At 45.3% G+C, this 14,814-nt stretch overlaps 1 protein-coding gene across 1 annotated transcript in view; it reads right to left on the reverse strand.

Annotated features, from left to right (window-relative positions):
* The window catches only part of LOC311121757 (cyclin-dependent kinase-like 2), a 28,582-nt gene extending 16,628 nt beyond the window's left edge, over window positions 1–11,954 (reverse strand). Inside the window, exons 1-2 of the mRNA XM_084196211.1 lie at window positions 11,627–11,954; window positions 8,589–8,783 (exon numbers count right to left, since the gene is read on the reverse strand). Coding sequence (XP_084052337.1) covers window positions 8,589–8,783; window positions 11,627–11,794 — 363 coding nt within the window. The 5' untranslated portion in view covers window positions 11,795–11,954. The remainder of the gene's footprint in view (window positions 1–8,588; window positions 8,784–11,626) is intronic.
* Between the last annotated feature and the right edge of the window lie 2,860 nt (window positions 11,955–14,814).

The following is a 14,814-nucleotide window of genomic DNA, read 5'->3' on the forward strand; positions in this document are numbered from 1 at the left end:
CAGATGAGCTTCCCTGAGACGGTTTCTGACAGTTGGTGAAGTTTGTGCAGAAATTCTTCGGTTGTGCAAACCCAGTTTCATCAGCTGTCTGGGTGGCTGGTCTCAGACGATCCCGCAGGTGAAGAAGCCGGATGTGGAGGTCCTGGGCTGGCGTGGTTACACGCAGTCTCCAGTTGTGATGCCGGTTGGACGTACTGACAAATTCTCTAAAATGACTTTGAAGGTAGAGAAATGAACATTCAATTCTCTGGCAACAGCTCTGGTGGACATTCCTGTAGTCAGCATGCCAATTGCAAAACTTGAGACATCTGTGGCATTGTGTTGTGTGACAAAACTGCACATTTTAGAGTGGCCTTTTATTTTCCCCAGCACAAGGTGCACCTGTGTAATGATCATGCTGTTTAATCAGCTTCTTGATATGCCACACCTGTCAAGTGGATGGGGGATTATCTTGGCAAAGGAGAAATGCTCACTAACAGGGAAGTAAACACATTTGTGCACAACATTTGAGATAAATAAGCTTTTTGTGCGTATGTAACATTTCTGGGATCTTTTATTTCAGCTCATGAAACATGGGACCAAAACTTTACATGTTGTGTTTATATTTTTGTTCAGTATACATCAAACCAAAGTCACCAGGATGTACTCTGGCTCCATGTCCCTATCTGGAACATATAGGGAATACAGTTCGGAAAGTATTCAGACCCCTTGAATTTTTCCACATTTTTTACCTCATCAATCTACATTTACATTTACATTTTAGTCATTTAGCAGACGCTCTTATCCAGAGCGACTTACAGGAGCAATTAGGGTTAAGTGCCTTGCTCAAGGGCACATTAACGTCATTTAGCAGACGCTCTTAGCCAGAGCGACTCACAAATTGGTGCGTTCACCCTATAGCCAGTGGGATAACCACTTTACAATTTGGGGGGGGGGGGGGTTAGAAGGAATACTTTATCCTATCCCAGGTATTCCTTAAAGAGGTGGGGTTTCAAATGTCTCCGGAAGGTGGTGAGTGACTCCGCTGTCCTGGCGTCGTGAGGGAGCTTGTTCCACCATTGGGGTGCCAGAGCAGCGAACAGTTTTGACTGGGCTGAGCGGGAGCTATGCTTCCGCAGAGGAAGGGGAGCCAGCAGGCCAGAGGTGGATGAACGCAATGCCCTCGTTTGGGTGTAGGGACTGATCAGAGCCTGAAGGTACAGAGGTGCCGTTCCCCTCACTGCTCCATAGGCAAGCACCATGGTCTTGTAGCGGATGCGAGCTTCAACTGGAAGCCAGTGGAGTGTGCGGAGGAGGGGGGTGACGTGAGAGAACTTGGGAAGGTTGAACACCAGACGGGCTGCGGCATTCTGGATGAGTTGTAGGGGTTTAATGGCACAGGCAGGGAGGCCAGCCAACAGCGAGTTGCAGTAGTCCAGACGGGAGATGACAAGTGCCTGGATTAGGACCTGTGCCGCTTCCTGTGTAAGGCAGGGTCGTACTCTCCGAATGTTGTAGAGCATGAACCTGCAGGAGCGGGTCACCGCCTTGATGTTGGCGGAGAACGACAGGGTGTTGTCCAGGGTCACGACTAGGCTCTTCGCACTCTGGGAGGAGGACACAGCGGAGTTGTCAACCGTGATGGCGAGATCATGGAACGGGCAGTCCTTCCCCGGGAGGAAGAGCAGCTCCGTCTTGCCAGGGTTCAGCTTGAGGTGGTGATCCGTCATCCATACTGATATGTCTGCCAGACATGCAGAGATGCGATTCGCCACCTGGTTATCAGAAGGGGGAAAGGAGAAGATTAGTTGTGTATCGTCAGCGTAGCAATGATAGGAAAGGCCATGTGAGGATATGACAGAGCCAAGTGACTTGGTGTATAGGGAGAAAAGGAGAGGGCCTAGAACTGAGCCCTGGGGGACACCAGTGGTGAGAGCACGTGGTGCGGAGACAGCTTCTCGCCACGCCACTTGGTAGGAGCGACCGGTCAGGTAGGACGCAATCCAGGAGTGAGCCGCGCCGGAGATGCCCAGCTCGGAAAGGGTGGAGAGGAGGATCTGATGGTTCACAGTATCAAAGGCAGCAGACAGGTCTAGAAGGACAAGAGCAGAGGAGAGAGAGTTAGCTTTAGCAGTGCGGAGAGTCTCCGTGACACAGAGAAGAGCAGTCTCAGTTGAATGACCAGTCCTGAAACCTGATTGGTTTGGATCAAGAAGGTCATTCTGAGAGAGATAGCAAGAGAGTTGGCTAAAGACGGCACGCTCAATAGTTTTGGAAAGAAAAGAAAGAAGGGATACTGGTCTGTAGTTGTTGACATCAGTGGGGTCGAGTGTTGGTTTTTTGAGAAGGGGAGCAACTCTCGCTCTCTTGAAGACGGAAGGGACATGGCCAGCGGTCAAGGATGAGTTGATCAGCGAGGTGAGGTAGGGGAGAAGGTCACCGGAGATGGTCTGGAGAAGGGAGGAGGGGATGGGGTCAAGCGGGCAGGTTGTTGGGCGGCCTGCAGTCACAAGTCGCAGGATTTTATCTGGAGAGAGAGGGGAGAAAGAAGTCAAAGCATAGGGTAGGGCAGTGTGAGCAGGACCAGCAGTGTCATTAGACTTAACAAACGAGGATCGGATGTCGTCAACCTTCTTTTCAAAGTGGTTGACGAAGTCATCCACAGAGAGAGAGGAGGGGGGGGGGGGGGGGGGAGGATTCAGGAGGGAGGAAAATGTGGCAAAGAGCTTCCTAGGGTTAGAGGCAGATGCTTGGAATTTAGAGTGGTAGAAGGTGGCCTTAGCAGCAGAAACAGATGAAGAAAATGTAGAGAGGAGGGAGTGAAAAGATGCCAGGTCGGCAGGGAGTTTAGTTTTCTTCCATTTCCGCTCCGCTGCCCGGAGCTCTGTTCTGTGAGCTCGCAATGAGTCATCAAGCCACGGAGCTGGAGGGGAGGACCGAGCCGGCCGGGAGGATAGGGGACACAGAGAGTCAAAGGATGCAGAAAGGGAGGAGAGGAGGGTTGAGGAGGCAGAATCAGGAGATTGGAGGGAGAAGGATTGAGCAGAGGGAAGAGATGATAGGATGGAAGAGGAGAGAGTAGTGGGAGAGAGAGAGCGAAGGTTGCGGCGGCGCATTACCATCTGTGTAGGGGCAGAGTGAGTAGTGTGGGAGGAGAGTGAGAGAGAAAAGGAAACAAAGTAGTGGTCGGAGACATGGAGGGGAGTTGCAGTGAGATTAGTAGAGGAGCAGCATCTAGTGAAGATGAGGTCAAGCGTATTGCCTGCCTTGTGAGTAGGGGGGGACGGTGAGAGGGTGAGGTCAAAAGAGGAGAGGAGTGGAAAGAAGGAGGCAGAGAGAAATGAGTCAAATGTGGACATAGGGAGGTTGAAATCCCCCAAAACTGTGAGGGGTGAGCCATCCTCAGGGAAGGAACTTATCAAGGCGTCAAGCTCATTGATGAACTCTCCAAGGGAACCTGGAGGGCGATAGATGACAAGGATATTAAGCTTAAATGGGCTAGTGACTGTGACAGCATGGAATTCAAATGAGGAGATAGACAGATGGGTTAGGGGAAAAATTGAGAATGTCCACTTGGGAGAGATGAGGATTCCTGTACCACCACCCCTCTGACCAGATGCTCTCGGGGTATGCGAGAACACATGGTCAGACGAGGAGAGAGCAGTAGGAGTAGCAGTGTTTTCAGTGGTGATCCATGTTTCCGTCAGCGCCAGGAAGTCGAGGGACTGGAGGTTGGCATAGGCTGGGATGAAGTCAGCTTTGTTGGCAGCAGAACGGCAGTTCCAGAGGCTGCCTGCGACCTGGAACTCCACGTGGGTGGTGCGTGCAGGGACCACCAGGTTAGAGAGGCAGCAGCCACACGGTGTGGTGCGTTTGTGTAGCCTGTGCAGAGAGGAGAGAACAGGGATAGGCAGAGGCATAGTTGACAGGCTGTAGCAAATGGCTACAAAAATGCAGAGGAGATCGGAATGAAATGAGCTAAGCATCTGGGAGCGGAGAGAGCAGGGCCTCCCTCACCACAAACTTCTACCTCAGAAACTAAAATTGTTTCACTGAACCACCCGAACAAAAACTCTCCCAACTTCCGCCTTTAGAAATCAGAGTTGTTGTGAACCACAGCGGTTCAATGTTTAAAGGAATAGACTCAACCCACTTTATTCAGCTAGCCAACTATGACACCATAGCTAACTAGCAAGCTAGCATCCAATAACAATAACACACCGTTTAGCACCAACACTTGGTCACAACAAACCACCAATAGTGTGATAACACACTAAACAGATCATTCGTGTCTGTGTCAAGTTCCTTTCATGACGCAGCAATGATTAGACGTTGGCTAGCTAGGACAAGTATATTGTAGTTAGCTACTACAGTACAGCTAGCTGGTCGTGTTGGGTAGCTAGCAATGGCCACTGTGTTGACTTTGTTTGAAGAACGGCTAGCTAGCTAGCTTCGTGCTACAGCCGGCACGGCCGAGGACACTGCCAAGACACAGTAACTACCCAGAACAACCCACGATGCCTAGCTATGACGCCGTAGCTAACTTGCAAGCTAGCATCCAATAACACACAATTTAGCATCAATACTTGGTTACAACAAACTGCCAAGAGTGTGTTAGCACACTAAACAGATAATTCAAGTCCGTGTCTAGTTCCTTTCATAACGCATAACGCAGCAAAAAATTAAACGTTGGCTAGCACTACATTAACATAGGAAACAGCTCTCTAGCGTTGCTAATCGTTACCAGTAGCTACCCGCTAGCTAGCTAGCCTCGTGCTTCGATACTAACCTACAATTACCTACGGAAACCTACAATAACAACAATACTAACCTATAATAAATACAATACCTAACTACAGCTAACTACCTACCTACGATCTAATACATGGTTAAGCAAAAAATTAAACGTTGGCTAGGACTACATTAACATTGGAAACAGCTCTCCAGCGTTGCTAATCGTTACCAGTAGCTACCCGCTAGCCTCGTGCTTCGATACTAACCTACAATTACCTACGGAAACCTACAATAACAACAATACTAGCCTATAATAAATACAATACCTAACTACAGCTAACTACCTACCTACGATCTAATACATGGTTAAGCAAAAAATTAAACGTTGGCTAGGACTACATTAACATTGGAAACAGCTCTCCAGCGTTGCTAATCGTTACCAGTAGCTACCCGCTAGCTAGCTAGCCTCGTGCTTCGATACTAACCTACAATTACCTACGGAAACCTACAATAACAACAATACTAACCTATAATAAATACAATACCTAACTACAACTAACTACCTACCTACGATCTAATACATGGTTAAGCTTTACTCAACACCATATGAGAAGCTTACCTCCTGCTTACCTCCAGCTACTCCATAATGACAAAGCAAAAAAATGTTTTTTATCAATTTTAGCAAATTTATAAAATAAAATAAATGGAAATATCACTTTTACATAAGTATTCAAACCCTTTACTTTGTTGAAGCACCTTTAGCTGCGATTACAGCCTTGAGTCTTCTTGGGTATGACGCTACAAGCTTGGCACACCTGTATTTGGGGAGTTTCTCCCATTCTTCTCTGCAGATCCTCTCAAGCTCTGTCAGGTTGGATGGGGAGCGTTGCTGCACAGCTATTTTCAGGTCTCGCCAGAGATGTTCGATCGGGTTTAAGTCCGGGCTCTGGCTGGGCCACTCAAGGACATTCAGAGACTTGTCCCGAAGCCACTCCTGCGTTGTCTTGGCTGTGAGTTTAGGGTTGTTGTCCTGTTGGAAGGTGAACCTTCACCCCAGTCTGAGGTCCTGAGCGCTCTGGAGCAGGTTTTCATCAAGGATCTCTCTGCACTTTGCTCTGTTCATCTTTCCCTCAATCCTGACTAGTCTCCCAGTCCCTGCCGCTGAAAAACATCCCCACAGCATGATGCTGCCACCACCATGCTTCACCGTAGGGATGGTGCCAGGTTTCCTCCAGACTTGACGCTTGGCATTCAGGCCAAAGAGTTCAATCTTGGTTTCATCAGACCAGAGAATCTTGTTTCTCATGGTCTGAGAGTTCTTTAGGTGCCATTGGCAAACACCAAGCGGGCTGTCATGTGCCTTTTACTGAGGAGTGGCTTCCGTCTGGCCACTCTACCATAAAGGCCTAATTGGTGGAGTGCTGCAGAGATGGTTGTCCTTCTGGAAGGTTCTCCCATCTCCACAGAGGAACTCTGGAGCTCTGTCAAAGTGACCATTGGGTTCTCCCTGACCAAGGCCCTTCTCCCCCGATTGCTCAGTTTGGCCGGGCGGCCAGCTCTAGGAAGAGTCTTGGTGGTTCCAAACTTCTTCCATTTAAGATCGATGGAGGCCACTGTGTTCTTGGGGACCTTCAATGCTGCAGAAATGTTTTGGTAACCTTCCCCAGATCTGTGCCTCGACACAATCCTGTCTCAGAGCTCTACGGACAATTCCTTCGACCTCAGGGCTTGGTTTTTGCTCTGACATCCACTGTCAACTGTGGGACCTTATATAGACAGGTGTGTGCCTTTCCAAATCATGTCCAATCAATAGAATTTACCACAGGTGGACTCCAATCAAGTTGTAGAAACATCTCAAGGATGATCAATGGAAACAGGATGCACCTGAGCTCAATTTCAAGTCTCATAGCAAATGGTCTGAATACTTATGGAAATAAGGTATTTCTGTTTTTATTTTTTAATACATTTGCAAACATTTCGAAAAACCTGTTTTTGTGGAATGTGGAGTGTGGAAATGTGTGAAAAGTCAAGGGGTCCGAATGCACTGTATACATTCATATATACATTAGTATGGAGGAATGGTCTAATATCCCTTCCTTAACGATATTATAACCGCGATCGATAATAGACAGTACTGTGCAGCCGTCTTCATCGACCTGGCCAAGGCTTTCGACTCTGTCAACCACCGCATTCTTATTGGCAGACTAAATAGCCTTGGTTTCTCAAATGACTGCCTCGCCTGGTTCACCAACTACTTCTCAGATAGAGTTCAATGTGTCAAATCGGAGAGCCTGTTGTCTGGACCTATGGCAGTTTCTATGGGGGTGCCACAGGGTTCAATTCTTGGGCCGACTCTTTTCTCCGTGTATATCAATGATTTCGCTCTTGCTGCTGGTGACTCTCAGATCCACCTCTACGTAGACGACACCATTTTGTATACATCTGGCCCTTCATTGGACACTGTGTTAACAAACCTCCAAACGAGCTTCAATGCCATACAACACTCCTTCAGTAGCCTCCAACTGCTCTTAAACACTAGTAAAACTAAATGCATGCTCTTCAATCGAACGCTGCTGGCACCCGCCCACCCGACTAGAATCACTACTCTCGACGGGTCTGACCTAGAGTATGTGGACAACTACAAATACCTAGGTGTCTGGTTAGACTGTAAACTCTCCTTCCAGACTCACATTAAGAATCTCCAATCCAAAGTTAAATCTAGAATCGGCTTCCTATTTCGCAACAAAGCCTCCTTCACTCATGCTGCCAAACATGCCCTTGTAAAACTGACTATCCTACCGATCCTTGAATTCGGCGATGTCATTTACAAAATAGCTTCCAACACTCTACTCAGCAAATTGGATGTAGTCTATCACAGTGCCATCCGTTTTGTCTCCAAAGCCCCATACAATACCCACCACTGTGACCTGTACGCTCTTGTTGGCTGGTCCTCACTACATATTCATCGCCAAACCCACTGGCTCCAGGTCATCTATAAATCACTGCTAAGCAAATCCCTGCCTTATCTTAGCTCATTGGTCACCATAGCAACACCCACCCGTAGTCTGCGCTCCAGCAGGTATATCTCACTGGTCATCCCCAAAGCCAACACCTCCTTTGGCCGCCATTCCTTCCAACGAATTGCAAAAGTCTCTGAAGCTGGAGACTCTTATCTCCCTCACTAACTTTAAGCATCAGTTGTCAGAGCACCTTACCGATCACTGCACCTGTACACAGCCCATCTGAAATTAGCCCACCCAACTACCTCATCCCCATATTGTTATTTATTTTGCTCATTTGCACCCCAGTATCTCTATTTGCACATCATCTCTTGCACATCTATCATTCCAGTGTTAATACTAATTGTAATTATTTTGCACTATAGCCTATTTATTGCCTTACCTCCATAACTTGCTACATTTGAACACACTGTATATATATTTTCTGTTGTATTTTTGACTTTATGTTTTGTTTTACCCCATATGTAACTCTGTGTTGTTGTTTTTATCGCACTGCTTTGCTTTATCTTGGCCAGGTCGCAGTTGTAAATGAGAACTTGTTCTCAACTGGCTTCTTACCTGGTTAAATAAATAAAATAAATAAATAAAAATGTTTTCCAATCTCATAAAACATTTTAGAAAAACGTTCAATGTCGTTATCCTCGCAAGGGTAAGGTGCTGGAGTACTGAAAACATGGCTGAAAACATGGGTTCCAATCATTTTTGGTGGAATGGAATAAATGGAAACGTGGTTTCCATATGTTTGATGTGTTTGATACCGTTCCATTGATTCCATTCCAGCCATTACAATGAGCCCGTCCTCCTATTGCTCCTCCTACCAGCCTCCTCTGACACAACACACACACACACACTCACATTGTGTTGATGGCAGAAGGTGATAGCCTGTAGTATCTGGTAGATGTATCTTCTGAAGCGGCTGTAGTCTAGACCTGTTGGACTCTGTTCTAGGTCATCTAGCACAGTACGTTCTACGAACTCAAACACCAGGTACCAGCGACGCCTCCTCTTCCACACCTCCAGCAGGTTGACAAGGTTCTCATGGCGCAATTGCTGGAGAGGGGGGGGGAACAAATAATGGATTGATTGGTTGTTTGATTGATCCTCAACTGGCAGTTTCATTAAGTAGTACCCGCAAAACACCAGTCTCAACGTCAACAGTGAAGAGGCGACTCCGGGATGCTGATCTTCTAGGCAGAGTTGCAAAGAAAAAGTCCAGTGTCTGTGTTCTTTTGCCCATCTTAATCTTTTATTTTTATTGGCCAGTCTGAGATATGGCTTTTTCTTTGCAACTCTGCCTAGGTCAGCATCCCGGAGTCGCCTCTTCACTGTTGACGTTGAGACTGGTGTTTTGCGGGTACTATTTAATGAAGCTGCCAGTTGAGGACCTGTGAGGCGTCTGTTTCTGAAACTAGACACTAATGTATTTGTCCTCTTGCTCAGTTGTGCACCGGGGCCTCCCACTCCTCTTTCTATTCTGGTTAGAGCCAGTTTGCGCTGATCTGTGAAGGGAGTAGTACACAGCGTTGTATGAGATCTTCAGTTTCTTGGCAATTTCTCGCATGGAATAGCCTTCATTTCTCAGAACAAGAATAGACTGACGAGTTTCAGAAGAAAGTTATTTGTTTCTGGCCATTTTGATCCTATAATCGAACCCACAATTGTTGATGCTCCAGATACTCAACTAGTCTCAAGAAGGCCAGTTTTATTGCTTCTTTAATCAGCACAACAGTTTTCAACTGTGCTAACACAATTGCAAAAGGGTTTTCTAATGATCAATTAGCCTTTTTTAAATGATAAACTTGGATTAGCAAACACAACGTGCCATTGGAACACAGGACTGATAGTTGCTGATAATGGGCCTCTGTACGCCTATGTAGATATTCCATTAAAAAAATCAGCCGTTTCCAGCTACAATAGCCATTTACAACATTAACAATGTCTACACTGTATTTCTGATCAATTTGATGTTATTTAAGTTAGCTACAGGCAACTGTATTGTCCTTACAGCATATACAGGAGTCCTGGTTTTTGACTTGTCTGCGCATGGCCCTACTAAAAAAAATATGGTAGCCCAAAATACATAACACTTTCCAGCAAGTGAGATGAACTTTGAAAAGACAAAAGGCAAGCAGCCCAACCGTCAGAGGGAGAGATATGACGTAACATGACAACAGCAGAGTTACCTAAGCAGTTGAGTGCTACAGGCTCAGACGTTTCCATGGCAACTGCCGAGTTACCTGAGCAGTGGAGTGCTACAGGCTCAGACGTTTCCATGGCAACAGCCGAGTTACCTGAGCAGTGGAGTGCTACAGGCTCAGACGTTTCCATGGCAACAGCAGAGCAGCCTGAGCAGTGGAGTGCTACAGGCTCAGACGTTTCCATGGCAACAGCCGAGTTACCTGAGCAGTGGAGTGCTACAGGCTCAGACGTTTCCATGGCAACAGCCGAGTTACCTGAGCAGTGGAGTGCTACAGGCTCAGACGTTTCCATGGCAACAGCAGAGCAGCCTGAGCAGTGGAGTGCTACAGGCTCAGACGTTTCCATGGCAACTGACATACCTATCCAAATCAGCCTCCGCCTGCTGATCTCACCCCTAACACTTACAGAAAATGAAACTACCTCATAAGTCATGTCAAGTGTTTTCGGACTTTAGACAGGTTGCTATATACATTGACTCTTTCTTATGGTGTAAATGAAACCTGAAAATATCTCTATAGAAGCAATCTATTATTATCAGTTTTTGTTTTGATTTCCTTTTGGTTTGATGGGCCCCCGCTGCTGAGGCAAATAGTTCAGGTCACAATACTAGAGGAAGAGACTTGAGATTGTCTTGGTCCTTGTAAACCCCACTGTGTCCTTACAAACTGTATGTGGCTGTAAAAAATGACATTTCTAAGTGACCCCAAACTTTGGAACGGTAGTGTATATACACAGGTACATATTATCTCAATCAAAAACTTGACGTTTTAGAGTTAATTTCCTGCAATTCTACAGATTTTGCCATGGGGCGGAGAGAACATATTGCAGTTTTAAGCAAGTTTGCTGAAATTCTACAGATTTTGCCACAGGGGATGGAGAGAAATGTTTGCAGTTTTTTAATATGATATCCGAGTGAGCGTGACTAAAACGAAATCAATGGGAGCTCCCCGGTCGGTCATTTTTCGGACATGGGCTAAAACTGCTGATACACAACCACGTTTTTCGAAAATTGCACCTCGTGTATTCTACTATTCTAACTCTCAACGGTAAGTTGAGACCCCAACTGAGTTCCTAAACCTACAAAAGAAGGGGCCGCCAGCTGCCGATTCCTGGCATACAGTATGTTATGTGGGAATGTTGCTGTTTACACGTTGTTTAAGTCTCCCGAGTGGCGCAGTGGTCTAAGGCACTGCATCGCAGTGCTAGCTGTGCCACTAGAGATCCTGGTTCGAATCCAGGCTCTGTCGTAGCCGGCCGCGACCGGGAGACCCATGGGGTGGTGCACAATTGGTCCAGGGTAGGGGAGGGAATGGCCGGCAGGGATGTAGCTCAGTTGGTAGAGCATGGCGTTTGCAACGCCAGGGTTGTGGGTTGGATCCCTCTGGATAAGAGCATCTGCTAAACGACTAAAATGTAAAATGTTTAATGCATCTGGACATCTTATCCGACTTGCCACAAATTAAGTTCCCTCTGGGAAGAATCAAGTGATTCTGTTCTATTATGTTTTAATCTGTTCTATTTGATTATATTCTGTTTTAATCTGTTCTATTTGATTATATTCTATTTTAATCTATTCCATTTGATTATATTCTGTTTTAATCTATTCCATTTGATTATATTCTGTTTCATTGTAATATATTCTATTTTATTATATTCTGTTCTATTTTATCCAAATCTATTAAGCTCCAACTGACCTTCAACATCTTGATCTCTCTCAAGGCGATCTTCTTGACTGTCTTATCGTCCTCCGACTCCAGAAACTTCTTAACGGCCACGATCCTCCCGTTCTCCTTGTGACGACACTTCATGACCATGCCGTAGCTTCCCTCGCCGACCATCCCCAAGTTCTCATACTTCTCCATGACACACACTATAACAACACACACTAGGCAACACACACTCTATAACACCCACACCTACTAAACATACTATAACACACACACATATCTTACAACACAGACACTCACACACACACTCACACACACACACATATCTTACAACACAGACACTCACACACACACACACACACACACACACACACACACACACACACACACACACACACACTAGGCTACAACACACTGACAATATAACACACAAAGTCTATAATACACACTTTACAACACACACTCTATAACAGACGTACAACATAACACACACTCTAAAGAAAAAACACTAGGCTACACACACTATGACACACACACACACACACACACTATATATATATATATATATATATATATATATATATATAAATAACACACACACACACTCACATCAGCTGACGAATAAATAGCAGGTTGACGTTTATTGTCATGAGTCTTGTCCTAGAGGCAGAACTGAGCGATTTCCACTTAGACAGGCCAGCTGCAAAGTCAAAATGGCTATATTGTAAAAAAAATAATGTTTAGGGTTAGGTATTAGGGTTAGCAGTGTGGTTAAGGTTAGGGTTAGGTTTAAAATCCGATTTTATGATTTGGTGTCAGCTAGTGACGACTCTGCAGAGCTACCTCCAAAACAAGATCCGTGACGAAAAACGCTAACCTGCGAATAGATAACCAAAAAAGAGGTGACAGGTTATTAGACTAAACAACATTGTTTACCAAATACTTTTTCTGTACATTTCAACATGGTTGCATGAAGGAAAATCTTTCATAGCCTACAGTCCAAATGGTTGCATTAAAACAATAGGTGTTTGATTGCGCACATGCATAGCGTGTAGTAGAACTAACTTCCTGCCGTGAACCAGGATCATTTCAGGATACTCAGCTGGCCAACCCCCTGCACACGCCACCGGCCGACTTCAAAAAAACTTCAACCGGTTTGTTGACCGATCGGTGGACTAATTGTTCGGTACAAAGACTTCCAGATCCTTATCAGATCGCTAGCACTCTTATCGATCGACGTAAACAGTGGAGTAAAACAGCGCGGACATCCGAGATGATTTACGGTCCAACGCTCCTCTGTCCGACCCCGCCGGAGAACAATGACCTGTGTCACCCAAAGCCGTTACCCGTAGCAACTGGCCTCCAGCGCTGTACACACAAAAAAAAACACCGTCACTCTCTTACCCCAGCATACTGAGCTCTGAGAATGTGAAAGATGAGGTTTGGAGGAAATGTAAACTATTATGACATTACCCTTTGTGTAATTTTCAACCTTAACAAAAAAAAAAACAATCAGACACCGGTGAACTTCTATTCTATGTTATGGTATTTTACTATATTCTACTCAGGGCCAGCTCTAGCCTTTGGGGGGGCTTTTTTTAAGTTTTAAAGTTAATCTCCTGCATTTCTACACATTTTGTAATGACCTATGCCATCTTTAATATCGTGTCTGAGTGAAAATGGCTATCAAAATCAATGGGAGCCTTCGTGCCAAATAGTGTCCACTTTACAAAAAGTGTCACAATGGGATTAGATAAACTATCTGCAAAGATCTTTATAACCAGAATAGAAAGAGGAGTGGGAGGCCCCGGTGCACAACTGAGCAAGAGGACAAATACATTAGAGTGTCTAGTTTGAGAAACAGACGCCTCACAGGTCCTCAACTGGCAGCTTCATTCAATTGTACCCGCAAAACACCAGTCTCAACGTCAACAGTGAAGAGGCGACTCCGGAATGCTGACCTTCTAGGCAGAGTTGCAAAGAAAAAGCCATATCTCAGACTGCCCATCTTAATATTTTCTTTTTATTGGCCAGTTTGAGATATGGCTTTTTCTTTGCAACTCTGCCTAGAAGGTCAGCATCCCGGAGACGCCTCTTCACTGTTGACGTTGAGACTGGTGTTTTGCAGGTACTATTTAATGAAGCTGCCAGTTGAGGACCTGTGAGGCATCTGGTTAGAGCCAGTTTGCGCTGATCTGTGAAAGGAGTAGTACACAGCGTTGTACGAGATCTTCAGATTCTTGGCAATTTCTCGCATGGAATAGCCTTCATTTCTCAGAACAAGAATAGAATGATGAGTTTCAGAAGAAAGTTATTTGTTTCTGGTGATTTTGAGCCTGTAATCGAACCCACAATTGCTGATGCTCCAGATACTCAACTAGTCTCAAGAAGACCAGTTTTATTGCTTCTTTAATCAGCACAACAGTTTTCAGCTGTGCTAACATAATTGCAAAAGGGTTTTCTAATGATCAATTAGCCTTTTAAAATGATAAACTTGGATTAGCAAACACAACGTGCCATTGGAACACAGGACTGATGGTTGCTGATAATGGGCCTCTGTACGCCTATGTAGATATTCCATTAAAAATCAGCAGTTTCCAGCTACAATAGCCATTTACAACATTAACAATGTCTACACTGTATTTCTGATCAATTAGATGTTATTTTAATGGATAAAAAATTGCTTTTCTTTCGAAAACAAGGACATTTGTAAGTGACCCCAAACATTTGAACGGTAGTGTACATATCCTTAAAAAAAATATATATATATTTCCCTTTATTACTTTCCAACACCACCATCCCTTCCCTAATTGGAGTAGACTAGTGAACAACAACGCTTAGGCCTCTACTTCCAGCTTATACATACTATATACATTTTATGGACAGTATTACAGCTTCACCTGGAATGCTTTTCCAACAGTCTTGAAGGAGTTCCCACATATGCTGAGCACTTGTTGGTTGCTTTTCCTTCACTCTGCGGTCCGACTTATCCCAAACCATCTGAATTGGGTTGAGGTTGGGGGATTGTGGAGGCCAGGTCATCTGATGCAGCACTCCATCTCTCATTCTTGGTAAAACAGCCCTTACACAGCCTGGAGGTGGGTTGGGTCATTGTCCTGTTGAAAAACAAATGATAGTCCCACTAAGCCCAAACCAGATGGGATGGCGTGTCGCTGCAGAATGCTGTGGTAGCCATGCTAGTTAAGTGTGCCTTG

This window comes from Coregonus lavaretus (assembly GCF_964263955.1).
Source record: "Coregonus lavaretus genome assembly, contig: HAP1_SCAFFOLD_1563, whole genome shotgun sequence".
Classification (NCBI taxonomy): domain Eukaryota; kingdom Metazoa; phylum Chordata; class Actinopteri; order Salmoniformes; family Salmonidae; genus Coregonus; species Coregonus lavaretus.